This window comes from Sitophilus oryzae, unplaced genomic scaffold (assembly GCF_002938485.1).
Source record: "Sitophilus oryzae breed Bouriz unplaced genomic scaffold, Soryzae_2.0 scaffold_1297_pilon_pilon, whole genome shotgun sequence".
NCBI classification, from domain to species: domain Eukaryota; kingdom Metazoa; phylum Arthropoda; class Insecta; order Coleoptera; family Curculionidae; genus Sitophilus; species Sitophilus oryzae.
In genome coordinates this window covers 12,551,473-12,566,200 of record NW_022145945.1, presented here as the reverse complement: position 1 = coordinate 12,566,200, position 14,728 = coordinate 12,551,473, and the positions used below count along the sequence as shown (strand labels likewise).

Sequence of the window (14,728 nt, the reverse complement as noted above, 5' to 3'; positions counted from 1 at the left end):
TTACTACAACCGACACTTTCCGACAGTCGGAATTAACTATCTCTGCGCTGTGGTTGTCATTTTGTGGATCCGCCCAAGGTCACCTGATGATGGAGTAGGGCTCCGAAACCGGTAGTGAGAGCAGGTTGATCCACATTTTGACAAACACAGCGTGGAATTAAATTTCTATAACAGCAGTTAAGTGGCAAGAATACTTATATAATTTTATTTATAATTAAAGGCACACATAATATACCTACAGTAGCATTTCTTGTTTGCAATTGTCAAGGGAAGTTATCAAATATTTTTGAATAATTATATAAAGATGATGTGCTAAGCAATGTACAATGTTTATCTATCAATTAGATTTTTTCTTATTTCTAACCTATGATTAAAACCAAATTCAAAAGAGACGCTGGAATAAATTCCTGAAATATTAATTTTATTTTCACAAAGCTGATAAATCGATTACTATATGTACATTGAAAGTTTTTATAGCTGGTAAGAATTAAGTTTCTATCAAAAGTATTAATACATTTGATTATACAGGTTTACTTGAAGTTTCTAAAATCACTAAATATATGTGTAAGAGGTTCGAAAAATCCAATAGGAAAACATACGGGAATCGCAAAACATTTTCCGATGCACGTCATCAGTCATATCGACATTGACATCATTAAAGTCTATTGAAAACCTGACTAAATGAAATTTTGGCAAAAATGTTTAAATTTGTTGTATAATTTAAGATGCAAAAAAAAGCTGCAAAAATTAGTTTAAACCGAATTTTATTATCGGTATGTTGGTCCCATTGCGCCGTATGTGAGTAATTCTCGTTTTTTTTGCCTATTTTCATAGTAATTTTCAAATTGTACTTTTAGCACGAACAGTTCTTTTAAGAACTAAATTTTCAAGTTTTTGTATTGCATTTCTAGAAATTGTGTGTTGAAAATATGCCGAAGCATTTAAACAGTCGAAGCAAAGAGCTTGTAGCTTACCTGATAAACTATTTTGAACGAGAACGTGACAATAAAGGTTCGTTATTACCCTTCACTGCAGTCAGAGAAGTAAGTTTGATTGATAAGCACATTATACCACTTTCAAAGTTATCTACGTTAGTTTTTATTAAATTCTGTGATTATTAATTTGTTAATAACACCCTCTTACTTGTTATTACCACTTATGGCGTTGTAAGATGTACATCAATAAATAAATAAATAGCCCATAATAACGCTTACAATAATATTCATAGTGGATTAGTTTTTGTCAATATGTAATAAGTAAAATAAGATATAAAACAAATAAATCAATAAATTACTAAAACATTAGTTAATAAATTAAAAATAAAAATGTTTAAAAAATTATATAATAAATATATTGTTTGTCAATTTTGAATTAAGATAAATCCAAGATAAATCCATTACAATCTGGCAGCACTGTCGCTATCGCTTGTTACTCAAAGTTGATCACATGCATTGGAAATTGTTTTGCGATTACCGTATCATAGAAAATTACATGATATAAAGTATTCAAAGTAAATCGATGCATGTGCCTAATCAAAAAAAAATATTCCTGTAATTTAACTATAATTTCGGTAAAAAAAAACACCTAAATCCAGACAACGATGATTGCGTCCAATATCCCGTTCCGACCACTATAGCGTACGGTGCGCCCCCCTAGTCGGTAGCCGGTGGTAAAGCTGCACTCCGTCCGATCATCACACGCTCTGGTGCTGGTCTTGCAGGAGCTGCAGGCGGCCAACGAGACCCTGCGCACGCTCCAAACCCAACTGGAGCTAGTGCCCTCGCCCTCCAGCAGCACGATCAAGGTCCTGCTGGACACCAAGGACGCGCGGATCGCTACTCTGGAGCGCGAGGTGCACCTTCTGGAGTCCCTTAACCCTCCCGCCGCCACTCGTCGCCCCTCCAGCGAGGAGATCGTCACCGCTCTGAGCGCTCCACGTCGCCAAGTAAGTTTTCTGTTGAACGATGTGCAAATCGGCAAGGATGGGTCCGTGATTGGTAGACTGTAACTAGCTGTAAGGACACTCCGGGCACCGCTGGGTGATGGGGCCGAGCTCAGTTTTACCACCGCCGTCGGTTCGCATGCGTCACAAAGTGACGAACCGCTGACCCCCCGCATGGTCAATGCATGCATCCGATCCTGTGTGTCGCAGCTGGACGAGTTCCGCGTCGAGATTCAGAGACGAGACCAGGAGATATTGGCCATGGGAGCGAAGATGAAGACCCTGGAAGAACAACACCAAGACTACCAAAGACACATTGCGGTGTTGAAAGAATCTCTGTGTGCGAAGGAAGAGCACTATAACATGCTTCAAGCCGATGTAGAGGAGCTGCGGGCTAGACTGGACGAGAAGAATCGGTTGATCGAGAAGAAGCAGCAGCAACATCAACAGGAAAGGGGCAGAGCTGGAGCGGAGATAGCGGAGATGAGGGAACATATGGATATAAAGGACAGGAAAATCAACGTCTTGCAAAGAAAGGTAATATCTGTTTAAGTGTGATATTTTTCCTTTAAACTTCTGTTCACTGTTATGCTTTTGTAGATGCAAATATATGTTTAGTTTTTGAACAAAACTGAATACAATTTATGCTGTATTCCGTTAAGTTAGGTTTAACCTGGTTTATCAAACCAGGTTAACCAGGTTGATAAACTCCGGTAACGAGCGCGGTTCCCGAAGAATATCAGAAAAATTTCACATAAATAGTGACTGCAAGTTTTCATGAACCGTGTTATAGGAAAAAATTGTATGCAAAATATAAAAAAAAGAATAGAAAACCCTAACCAAGATACGGAATATAGCCTAAATAATACATAATTTTGTAGTTTTCTAATAATCTGTGATGTTATGATATTTCAGAGTTATAGCAAAGATATACAGTATTACGGGGATTTTGACTCTCAGTTTTTGGTTTCACCATTTTTCCCTATTTGGTTAAATATAGAATTTATCTAAGATTTTTTTTACGGAAATAAAGTCATATTTACGCCGTTAATATACTTTGTATACAACTAAAAGCTTAATATAATTATTGCACATTAATTTATAGATCTGTAGCCTGTAGCACACGTCTCCTCTGTAGACAAATACCTGTCTTTGATGCCAACCATGTGTCATACCAATTGCCTGTTTCAGTTGATTGACCTAATAACTAAATTAGACAAATAATATAAAAGTCACAAGAATTGTAGCGGTATTGGACTTTGGACATATTATTATTCTAATAACTTTATTGAAAAATTTAATATATAAATAAGAATAATACGGAATTAAATGAAATTTTACATAAACCTGGAGTTAAATTTAAGAAAATCGGTGCGGGTAAATTTGCATTTTGCTTTATTTTTGGTTTTTATAAATATATTCAATACGATGTATACCGAGTGTGTCTCAAAAGTGACTCACCCCTATAACTTTTTTATTTTTTCAGATATAAAAGGAGATTTGGTATGTTAGTATTTGACATAAATTAGTATTGATTGACGTATTTAATTGTCGTTGGTCACTTCCTGTTTCACCGGAAATGACGACAACTTTTGATTTTTAAATGACACTCGGAATTTTTTTACTTTATTTGATAGGAAATGACACTCCTAATAGAATGACATATCATATGTCAACTTTTTACATTTTTGCATATGGTTTATTTGAAATTGTAATATGCATTTCATAACGACAATTTGGCTCGAAATACCAAGTGTGTGGTATCAAATTATTCGTAAAAAGATGCTTTTTCTAAATATGCTAATGAGCCACCCCCGTTCCATTTGAAAAAATGAGATATGATTAAAAACACGAGTTGGTCATCTTTTTAAACAGCCAGAACAAGACACGAAAAACATTAGACGATCGATCTATTTTTTATTTCTTGGAAAAATAGATTTGAGACGATTAAATCTATTTTTCCAAGGCTCCTTGATTAAAAATTAGTGTTTTAACACAGTTGGCACTCTATATTGAAATTTAAAATACGATTTTTTTTAAGAAAAAATTTCAAAAGTTGATATATGATATGTCATTCTATTCAGTGAGTAATTTTCTATCGAATAAAGTAAAAATATACCAAGGGGCCATTTATCAAAATCAAAAGTGGTAGCCATTTTCGGTGGAACAGGAAGAGACCAAAAACAATTGAATACGTCAATCAATCCTAATTTATGTAATATACTAATATACCAATTCGCGTTTTTGTATCTGGAAAAATAAAAAAGTTATAGGGGTGAGCCACTTTTAAGACGCACCCGGTATACGAATATGTTTTAATCTTAAAGCATAAAGATTGTCTCCGTTTTACGATCATGTCAAAAATATTATTGTGTTAAAATGATTAAAAGTGGATTTTGGTCGATAATAGAAAGAAAACATATGTTTTTCTTGATCGTATTTTTTCAACAATATCATATTTCTTGATGTTTTATAAAGTGAAAGAAAAGTAAGTAGTTATATTTGATTCTAAGAATGGCTTTGCAGAGAAAAACTAACTTATTTCTCATTACATAGTTAATATTGAATGAAACATATCTAAAAATAACTAATAATAATACACGTACTAATAACAACAGCACTTTCCATGTGCTCTACGATTAAAACAGACAACATAAAATGGAAATACATAAAAATCGACAGAATCCCTTCATCAAAGTTCTCAGTAGATAAGTAATATCACAAATGATTTTGCAAGATTTTCCAAGTTTATTTTCGATTGAATTTTCTAACTGTTAAGTATTCTAGGGAATCTGTTTATTCAAAGTATTAAAATAGTTTCAGAATATGTTCCTGTACCTCATATCAATAATAGTATCTCATGTAATTATTCAGCAAATAAGTGTAGTCAATACTTCCTTGAGGAAAACGCCCAATCTAATAGCGATTGTACTATGCTATTATACTGACCTTATTTAAACTTCTTTACTCCAGTATTGTGCTTGTTTTAATTCTTCACTAATACAAATATCTGTCTGGAAAGACTTTTTTATTGTGCTTTATTAACAGACACACATTTTAAACAAATACAATACTCAACCCTCAACCGTTATATAATTTAATATATTTAAAAGTGATATTCCGCGTGGTGCATCGAAACACGGGACTTCATGTAAATTCTGAAAAGGTCAAATATTATCTCCCCAGATTATTTTATACAAAAGTTGTATTAGACTATTTTGAAGAGACGTTGAAGTTTTACTTTCGTTTAGAATTTCGTTTTATTTGGAACAGGCATTTAAATGTTATTTGCAAAAATCTCCTCCAAATTACTAAAATTTTAATACATCCCAGAGAAAGCTACAATTAAAATACCAGCATAATTATATGCATAATTAAAATTTTGGCATTGTCAAATTCAATATCACATTTTGTTTGCAAGAATTTATGGTTTTGAAAGGCTAGTAATTTTTGTTTTCTAAATTTGAATGATCATTTACAAAAGAATTAGTTGAGTTGAAAATAGTATTCGCGGTATATGATTTGTTTACTATCCATTACTCAATTACAACTAATTTATTTATTAATAAATATGTAAATATTCTATAATTGTACGTGGTGCAGGATAACCATCTACTGGAATCCAGGTCTCCTGGTCTTCACAGACGACTTCTTCTAAAGCCCTCCCAGTTTCTTCATAAGTGTCCCAAGAATAAATGTGTTCTTTTCCTACTGCCTCTCACAGCAGACGGGAGCTAATGTTTTAAATTTTCTTCAAAATGAAGAAAAATATTCCAATCATTGCTTTCCTCCCGCTCATTACTTTTTATCTTCACACTTACATTTGCTTAATGCCGTGTAATTATTCTTAGAACTGTTAATAATTCGGTAACGTCTGCCCGGAGACTGAGCTGCAAACATAATATCTAACACAGCAGAGATACGATTTCCAGCAAAATTCCATTTAACCATCGTAACTCTATTTGGCACCTTCAAATTCTTGTAAACAAAATGTGACATCGAATTTAACAATGACAAAATCACCGCTTTGCTGGTATTTCAATTGTAGTTTTCTATAGGCCGTATTATAAAATTTTAATAATTTGAAAGTAGATTTTTGCAAATAACATGTAAATGCCAATTCCAAATGAAACAAAATTTTAGACGAAAGTACAACTTTAACGCGTCTCCAAATAAGTCTAATGCAGCTTTTGTATAAAATTATCTGGGGAGATAATATTTCACATTTTCAAAATTTACATGGGATGGTATATCCAGGGTCATTATGTCGTGCTCAGCTTTATAAAATAATCCAATATTTTACTTGTTTCTATTCAAGCAAGTACATATGACGTACTTCATAGTCCTCCACTTTCCATTACTATAGATACACCTGGATCAACCAGTTTCATTTTCTACATAGTCATATCAGTCTAGACTCTAGACTAATCCGGCATATAGTATAAATAATAGCATTAAAGTGTTCTTCAAGAAGCATTAAAGCGTTCTTAAGGATTCTGAATATTGAGCCGAAGATACACCTGAAGAATGTTACCATTCATTCATATTCGTCCCCATTCAGGAGAAAATTTTTCTCGGGTGTGAATTCGCAGCTAATGGGGGGCGCAAATGAAGGCTGTCCAGCTTCTGTCAGTAAAAATGAATGAGGAGATCAAAGAAAAATGCGAGTCGCAAAATGAAAACGTTGCAATATGGACGTATTGGAAGAGGAAAGAGATCAAGCCAGGGCATGGAGAATGAGATCGGACCAAATGACTTCTTTATAACTACCACAAACCATTCGAAGTGAACAAAATGGATCGAGGAATGTGGACAGATATAACATTCCTTCAGGATGGACTAACACAGACGGGTCAAAGACCGCTGAAGGAACAGGAGCTGGAGTATTTAGGAAGAGACCAAATGGTAAGTTTATCCTTTTCCTTGGGTAAATACTCAACCGTATTCTAGACAGAATGGCTATTCTCGCCATTCTACAATATGCCAGAGAAAATAATAGACGAGCTTATTCAGATAAGCCCATCAATATATGCTCAGATACTCAGGGGCACTTGGAGCGTTTATGAGCCCAAAGGTATCGCCGAGACTCGTCTGGAAATACCTAGGTGAACTGGCAGCCCTGGCCCGAAGGAACAGAATTAAACAGAATTTAATTATTCTGGGTTCCCGGCCACAGCGGCATCCAAGGCATTGAAAAAGCCGATAAGCTAGCTAGACAAGGATCGGCATCCTATTTTGGTCCAGAGCCAGTACTGGGAATACCCAAATGTATGGCCCGTAACGCACTAAAACTCTGGATAAGGGATAAACAGAATGTCCACTGGAGTAACAGACAGGGGCACAGGCATAGCAAGGCCTTTATCCAAGGGCCTAGCTCTAAAACCGCAACAGAACTGCTAATGCTTAGCAGGAATAAAGTGCGGATTACAACAGGCCTCTTGACAGGATACATGGCTGTCAAGTGTTACCTGAACAAACTCAACCTGTATTAAGGAAGTTTTTGCTGTAGACTCTGCGGTAAAGATCCTGAAACAGCGGAGCCCATAGTATGTCACTGCGAGGCTTTGGATAGCAAGCGACACTTTTTATTTGGGAGGCTAGAACCGGAGGAGTTATGCTCCCATCCTATCAAGGGCCTGCATAAGTTAGTGCATGGCAGAGGGATAGGAGAAAGGGTGCAGATATAGAAAGGGGACAAACACAATAGGCCTCACAGTTCGCAATATTTCCGGCAGAGGACGTCCCCTTGTTATTGGGAAAAAAATCCAGGGAAAGAGTGCGAATAGTGGAAATGTTAGAGGTACGAATGGCTACAATGCGAATGAATGGTAATATTCGTCAGGTGTATCATCTTTTTGAATGGTCCGTCCTGTCAAAATTTTCTCAGCCTCTTCTCCCGTTCTGGACCATCATTTATCTCAGTAACCGTAATAGATACAAATATGATTGAATTGGAGAAAAGTTGCGCCTTGGGATGTTCACCAAGATGCCATCAAAAAAGTTTGAAAAATTTCAAGAATTGCTGAGTTATTGGAAAAATTATTTTTTCCTGCCGTTACTTTTCAGAAAATCAAAAACTAATTACACATTCTCATAGCCACTTTATCACGGCTATCTGAGAGTATTTTCAGATTTTCAAATTAGCTGACAATTTGTGAGATACATAGGCCAACTTAATTTTTTTCAAATACGGACCTACATTTTTTATTTCAGGTTTTGAAAAAATTCGTTCTTCTGAGTACTAATATGCTACACTTAATATTTTTTTTTGTTTTGGGCATTTAAACACAATTTATTTAAACTAATGTCCACTAAGTCAGGCTCTGTCTTCATCGTTACAATATTGATGAGCTTTATTAAAACTTAACAATGACGTGCGGTAAAACATATGGAAATCAAATACAAATACGGAAAATCAAATACAATAAAGTAATAAAAAATAATATAAATATAATCATAATAAAATAAAGTTAAAAAAGATGTTGTGAAAGGGCTATACATAAAATTGAACGAAAAATAAATTTGTGCAATAGGGAGGTTGGTAATCCTTTCGAAGATGCAGAACATTAGAACTAGTCTGTTGAAGTTGATTTATTTATAATAATTACTATTAATATTGTGCATATTATTAGACCGTACATTAAGATGTAAAATTCATAATAAAAAAAGTTAAAAAAAATATGTTATCTTTATATTGCTGATCTGGATATTATTCATTTGAATCTTTCAATTGGCTCGATTTTCCTTATTCATTTTTAATTAGCGCTCATCAATATTGTTGCAATCATGTTGCAATGTTAAAAAAAAGTATCGGACTTTAAATTATTTTAAATAATAATTTAAATAATAATTAAATAGTTTTATTGTTGTTAAAGTACCTAACAAAAAACAAATAAGTGTGGCATATCGTTGTACTCAGGAGACCGAATTTTTTCAAAAAAAAATAAAAAATGTAGATCCGTATTTAAAAAAATTAAGTTGGCCCATGTATCTCACAAATTATCAGTTAATTTGAGAATTTAAAAATATTATCAGGTAGCTGTGATAAAGTAGCTATGAGAATAGAATGTGCAATTAGTTTTTGGATTTTTAAAAAAGTAACGACAGGACAAAATAAAATTAATTTTCCAAAAAATCTGTTTTTCCAAATAACTCAACAATCCTTGAAATTTTTAATACTTTTGATGGCATGTTGGCGAACATCCAAAGGCACAAATTTGCCCCAATTTAACCATCTTCGTATCTATTACAGTTTCCGAGATACCTACGAATGCTGGTACCCCGAAATTTGTAGCACCTTGTATAATTCCACTCCCTTTATCCCTTACCAATTTTTATTCTAATTAACTTAACTAACTCGCCTGCAATAGCTTTTTAACAGTGATTTGAATCTAATATGTCAAATTTCTAATGAAATAATTGTTGCGTTTTTGCCAATAATCAACTTATTATCAAAATCAATAATCCGTGCTGAGAGATTTTAAATTGTTTTAAATCATCTTTATTCAATTTATAGTTCTAAACAAAAATTTACGGAAATGATTAGGTGGAGAATCTGGAAGATCTCCTCAAGGAAAAAGACAACCAAGTAGATATGGCAAGAGCAAGACTGTCCGCCATGCAAGCTCATCACTGTTCTTCCGAAGGTGCATTAAGTACCTTGGAGGAAGCCATTGGCGATAAGGAGAAACAGATGTTACAGTTAAGAGAACAAAGGTATAATAACTGAAATAACATGTATTTTTTCATTTGACGCAATATCTCGCATATGACCACATTATAAGTGTAATAAATATTACAATTGGCTTGATTGGTTAAGATACGTAATTAAATTGAGTCTTAATGATATTCCTTAAATATAATAAATCCCATGCAAATTTTGACCGGTCTAAATATTGGCGCACCTGTTGGTTTTACAGAGAAGCCACTAATATGTTTTTAAGGTCTGTATATAAGAAATACACATGCCAAATTTGAACTATTTTAAACAGGCGGATTTTAAGTAATTTAAGAAAAATTGCATCTATTTTTAATTTAATACACTTAATACTGAACAGGTAACAATGCAAAACCCGGCAATTGCCAACCACTAGTGCCAATATACCTTAAGTTGCAAACCAATGATTATGTCAATGTTAAATGCTATTTCTCAAACTTTATCCTTTTTCCTAATCGAAAAGTTTTATATTACAAAAACGCATTTCGTAGTGTTGATAAAAACTTTAAAAATAAAAATATTAAAATTACTGCAACTTTTGATTTTCAAATTGTACCCTCAGTATTTTTTTTTACTTCATTTTATAGAAAATGGCATTCTGAATAGAATGACATAACATATCTCAACTTTTGACATTTTCGCGTAAAAAATAGTATTTTAAAGTTCAATCTAGAGTGGCACCAAATTATTCGTCTTTATTGCAAACAATAACAACTTTTTTAGCAATGCTTGTACGGAAATATCTACGATATGGCAACCACTGATAAAACGTACCAATCTAGGCATTCTAAGTAGAGGTGTGTAGTTCGTGAACGAACTAGTTCCAATGAACTATTCCGACCCCGGAATGAAAGGAACTAGTTCCTGGTTTCTCAAAGGACTAGTTCCTCAGGACCTATTCCGGGATCGAGACCGTGTCCGATATAGAATAATATGCGACGGATCAGCTAGCGCGCGTAGCCCGATGGCAGGGAGGAGTGGGGAGTGCCAGACGTACGTTATCGGATCCGGACCTAGAGGAACTAAACTAAATAAAAGACTAGTTTACGTACGAACGGATCGGGCCAGCGCGATCGATGCTAGGCAGGAGTGGGGAGTGCCAGCCTTATGCCGTATGTTATCGGATCCGGACCTAAAGGAACTAGAGGAACTAAATAAAAGACTAGTTTACGTATGGATCAGCCAGCGCGATTGATGCTAGGCAGACATGGGGAGTGCGAGCTGTATGTTATCGGATCCGGAGATAGAGGAACTATTAAAAGACTAGTTCACGGGAATATACTCAGTCGGCAGATCCGAGATATAATACAAGGCGACGACGATGGATTCGGCCTTGTCTATTGCCGCAGCCGGCGCGGCGTAATTACCACAGAAAATTGTGGATACTGTTTTTGATTTTTAGTTTGTTTTCTAAATATTTTATGGGAATGTTTCACTTTAGGTCCCTAAAATTAAGAAATATCTTAGTAAGTAGATATTCTGAATTTTTAGACAAAAACAAAAAACTTGAAGTGAGGAAAAATGCAATTTTTCGTAAATTTTTTGTAATATTTGCTCCAATTGATTTGTGATATAGTTTTTTAAATTCTCATTTGAGTTTTTTTAATTTTTTTTATCTGCTATAAAACTTACCTATATGTTTTTAACATACACAATTACACGTCTCGTTATATCTTCGTACATTATAAAAATTATACAGATCATACTGTGAATAGTTCTGACTGACAACGAAACGCATTAGCAAGCAAGGGGGATGTCAATGTTAGTCGGGAACTATTGTGAACTAAAGACCTAGTTCAAGGAACTATTCCTCTGGAGGAACTAGAACTAAGAAACTAGTTCCTCCCAAGGAACTAGAATTCCCACCTCTAATTCTATGTGAATAACCTTCGGTTGACAAAACCCAACTTCTTCAATGTCTGGCTGTGGGATAAAAGCTCAGTAGTTTTAGGGATTAGTTTAGTTTACACTTGATAACGCTTAGTCATCCTTCTGACGTTTTGTTAATCTAATAAAAAATAATAAATAAGGACAATGGAAGTCCGAAATTATTTTAGTTTTGATACTGAATCATTATTCTCACAATCATCATATTCAAAATATCACATTCAAAATATTCGTAGAAAAATGCTTTTTCAAAATATGATAATAAGCCACACCCGTTCCATTAAAAAATTATCGAGTTATGATTAAAAATACGATCTTTTTACAGGCCAGGAGAAGATACGAAAAACATTACACAATGAAGTATATGTTTCCAAAGCTCCTTGATTAAAAATTAATGGTTTTAACACAGGCATGATACCGTATGATCGAAAAAAAATGGCGTCCAGTTGGCTTGGAAATGACGATCGATGACATTTCCAATATAATTTTACATATAAAATGACAGCGACCTTCATTTCATAGCCATCGCTGACGCCGTTTTTATTCGATCACACGGTACTAGATTTAAATTCAAAATTTATTTTTTTTTTAATTGAAAATGTCAAAAGTTGACATATTATGATCATTCTGTTCAGAATGTCATTTTCTATTAAATAACTTAAAAAAATTCAGAGGGTACCATTTACAAATCAAAAATTGTAGTAGTGAATAGGTATATCAATGCCAATTCGTGTCATATACTAACACTCTAAATTTGTTTTTTTTTTATCTGAAAAAATGAAAAAGTTATAGTGGTGAACCACTTTAGAAAAACAGCCTGTATAATATTATGTTACTATATAAGTTTTTCTCCAAATTAATTTCTTAAAATTGGAAATCAAAAGTATATAATAACATTTACATTTGCTTTAGTTATTACACTACTATGTTTTAAAATGAACAGTAGCTATAACATTTTTTATTGTAAAGATTCTAGAAACAATTTTTTTTCTTATATAGGGATAGAGCAGAACAAGAAAAGCAAGAAGAAAGAGAATTGCATGAGAGAGAATTGGCAGAATACAAGATGAAAATACACGCCTTGAACAGTGAAGTGGAAAAATTGACAGCTAGATTGGAAAGAGTGCAAAATGATAGGGAAAGAATCGAAGCTAAGTTAGAAAGCTCTCAGTCCGAATTAGGTTAGTAAAGCCCTAATTTATTCAAAGAGTTTTAAATATAAATTTGCTCTATATATTTGATTCTTCATCATATAACATTAGAATTACTTTAAACAAAAGTTCTTCCTTATGCCGGGGTCCAGACCAAGGCGACAAAAAATAATTTTTTCGATTTTGAGACAAAAACAAGACAAATTTTGCGACAAAAAATGGGGAATTCTGACAAGACAAACTTGAGACAAATTGTCCACACCGCACGCATAAAAGTACAACAAAGTCAAAAGTTTAGTTGCTGCGAATGAGTTTTATTAACCATGTGTGATTTCACTGGTCTCCTACTGTTGGCAGCACACGCCATCCACACTGCGCCGACAACTTGTAGTAAAAAATTCGAATAAAACATAGACACTTTGATCTTTACCGACTTTGTAGCGGGTTTGTTTGTACACAAAATCCTGGTCTCAAAAACAAAAAATATGTATTTTATATAATTAGAAGGTCTTAAAATTTACTGAGGGGAATTTCAGTTGTCTTCTAAAAGGTAAAAAGGCCGGACTCGACGAGTTTCTTTGAGCATTTCCCCCCCTTCTGGTAGGGTGTTGTGAGATTTGTCTTGACCCCCTCCGGCTCCCCTAATGTGAAGTGAAATCTTTCAAAACTTTTCATGTATTTTAAAGTTTTATATATTGTGTTCCGATTTTGATAATTTTTTGAGCAATTTGTAGCTAAATTATTTGAATTTCTAGTGTCTCTTTCTAAATTAAAAATGAAAGTTGCCATCTGTCAATACGAGGGATCAAAATGTTGATATTTTGGGAAAATGTGAAACAATGGTGTACGTTAATCAAACAAGGAATTTAAAAATAATTTTATCATCTAAGTGTATCTTTTCTCGATAATTTATTTTTTGATTCATGGCAATAGATTTATTTTTTTTGGAGATTTGCTTTTACCACAATTCGATAGCAGAAGAAAACACTAACATTTTATCGTATTTTTACATTAAAAACCATGCCTTTGCTTTTGGTTCTAGTAATAGATAGTTATTTTCTTCTATCTATGGTCTTATAGTCAACAAATCTATAAAATAGTGGATATAGGATATAATTTATGTAATGTCACTGTCTTTGAAAATTATATTATTATTTTCTGTTGGGCAGTTAATCTAGCAGATATGGTTTTAAGTCCAAAAGTTGATCTCTACCATAATCAATAATTAAAACAACAACAACCGATACTTTAGAACTTAAAACCATCTCTACCAGAATAAATATCAATACACAATAATAATATGACTTTTCAATGACAGCGAGATTACAAAAATAAGAAACACTATTTTATAAGTGTGTTGATGAGGACCCAAAATATACGCTAAAATTGCGTTAAAATCATTAACTGTGTTATTCAAAGCGAATATCTCCAATAAAAATAAAGCTAATGAGATGAATAAAAAGACGTACCTAGATAATAAAACAATGATTTTTAAATTTCTTGCTTTGTTAACGTACTCTACAGGGTGTTTCAAACTTTCGACAAAATATTAAAATTTTGTTTTTCAAACTTTCGACAAAATATTAAAATTTTGTTTTTCTTGTATAATTGACAGATGGAAATCATAATTTTTAATTTAGAAAAAGATACTAATAAAAAGTCAAATAATCTAGATACAAATTGCTTAAAAAATCATCAAAATCGGCCCATTAAAAGAAAATATTATTATGAAGAATTGAAGTAAATAATGTTCCAAGTGCCATTTTTTCTAGAGCCTATAATTTTTGACATATGACACAAACATGTTTTTTTAAATTGAAACCATAGTTGGCCATGACTTCATAGAAAGCGCCGTTTTTTAAGCTTTTCAGCGATATAAGCTATATATTTTTTTTTTTCAAAAAATTAATGAGTTATAGCCAATTCTTATCTTTCTTGACTAATTTCACTTAGTTGGCACGATGTTCTTATTTTGTTATGATTTATAAATTATAAAAAGACAAAATATATTATTCAACGGCTCTTTACAAT

The 14,728-nt window shown here is 33.3% G+C and overlaps 1 protein-coding gene across 1 annotated transcript in view; it reads left to right on the top strand.

Annotated features, from left to right (window-relative positions):
* The window catches only part of LOC115874809 (ELKS/Rab6-interacting/CAST family member 1-like), a 120,245-nt gene that overhangs the window by 59,636 nt on the left and 45,881 nt on the right, over positions 1-14,728 (top strand). The window contains 3 exon segments of the mRNA XM_030890108.1: positions 2,153-2,479; positions 9,489-9,658; positions 12,546-12,727. Coding sequence (XP_030745968.1) covers positions 2,153-2,479; positions 9,489-9,658; positions 12,546-12,727 — 679 coding nt within the window.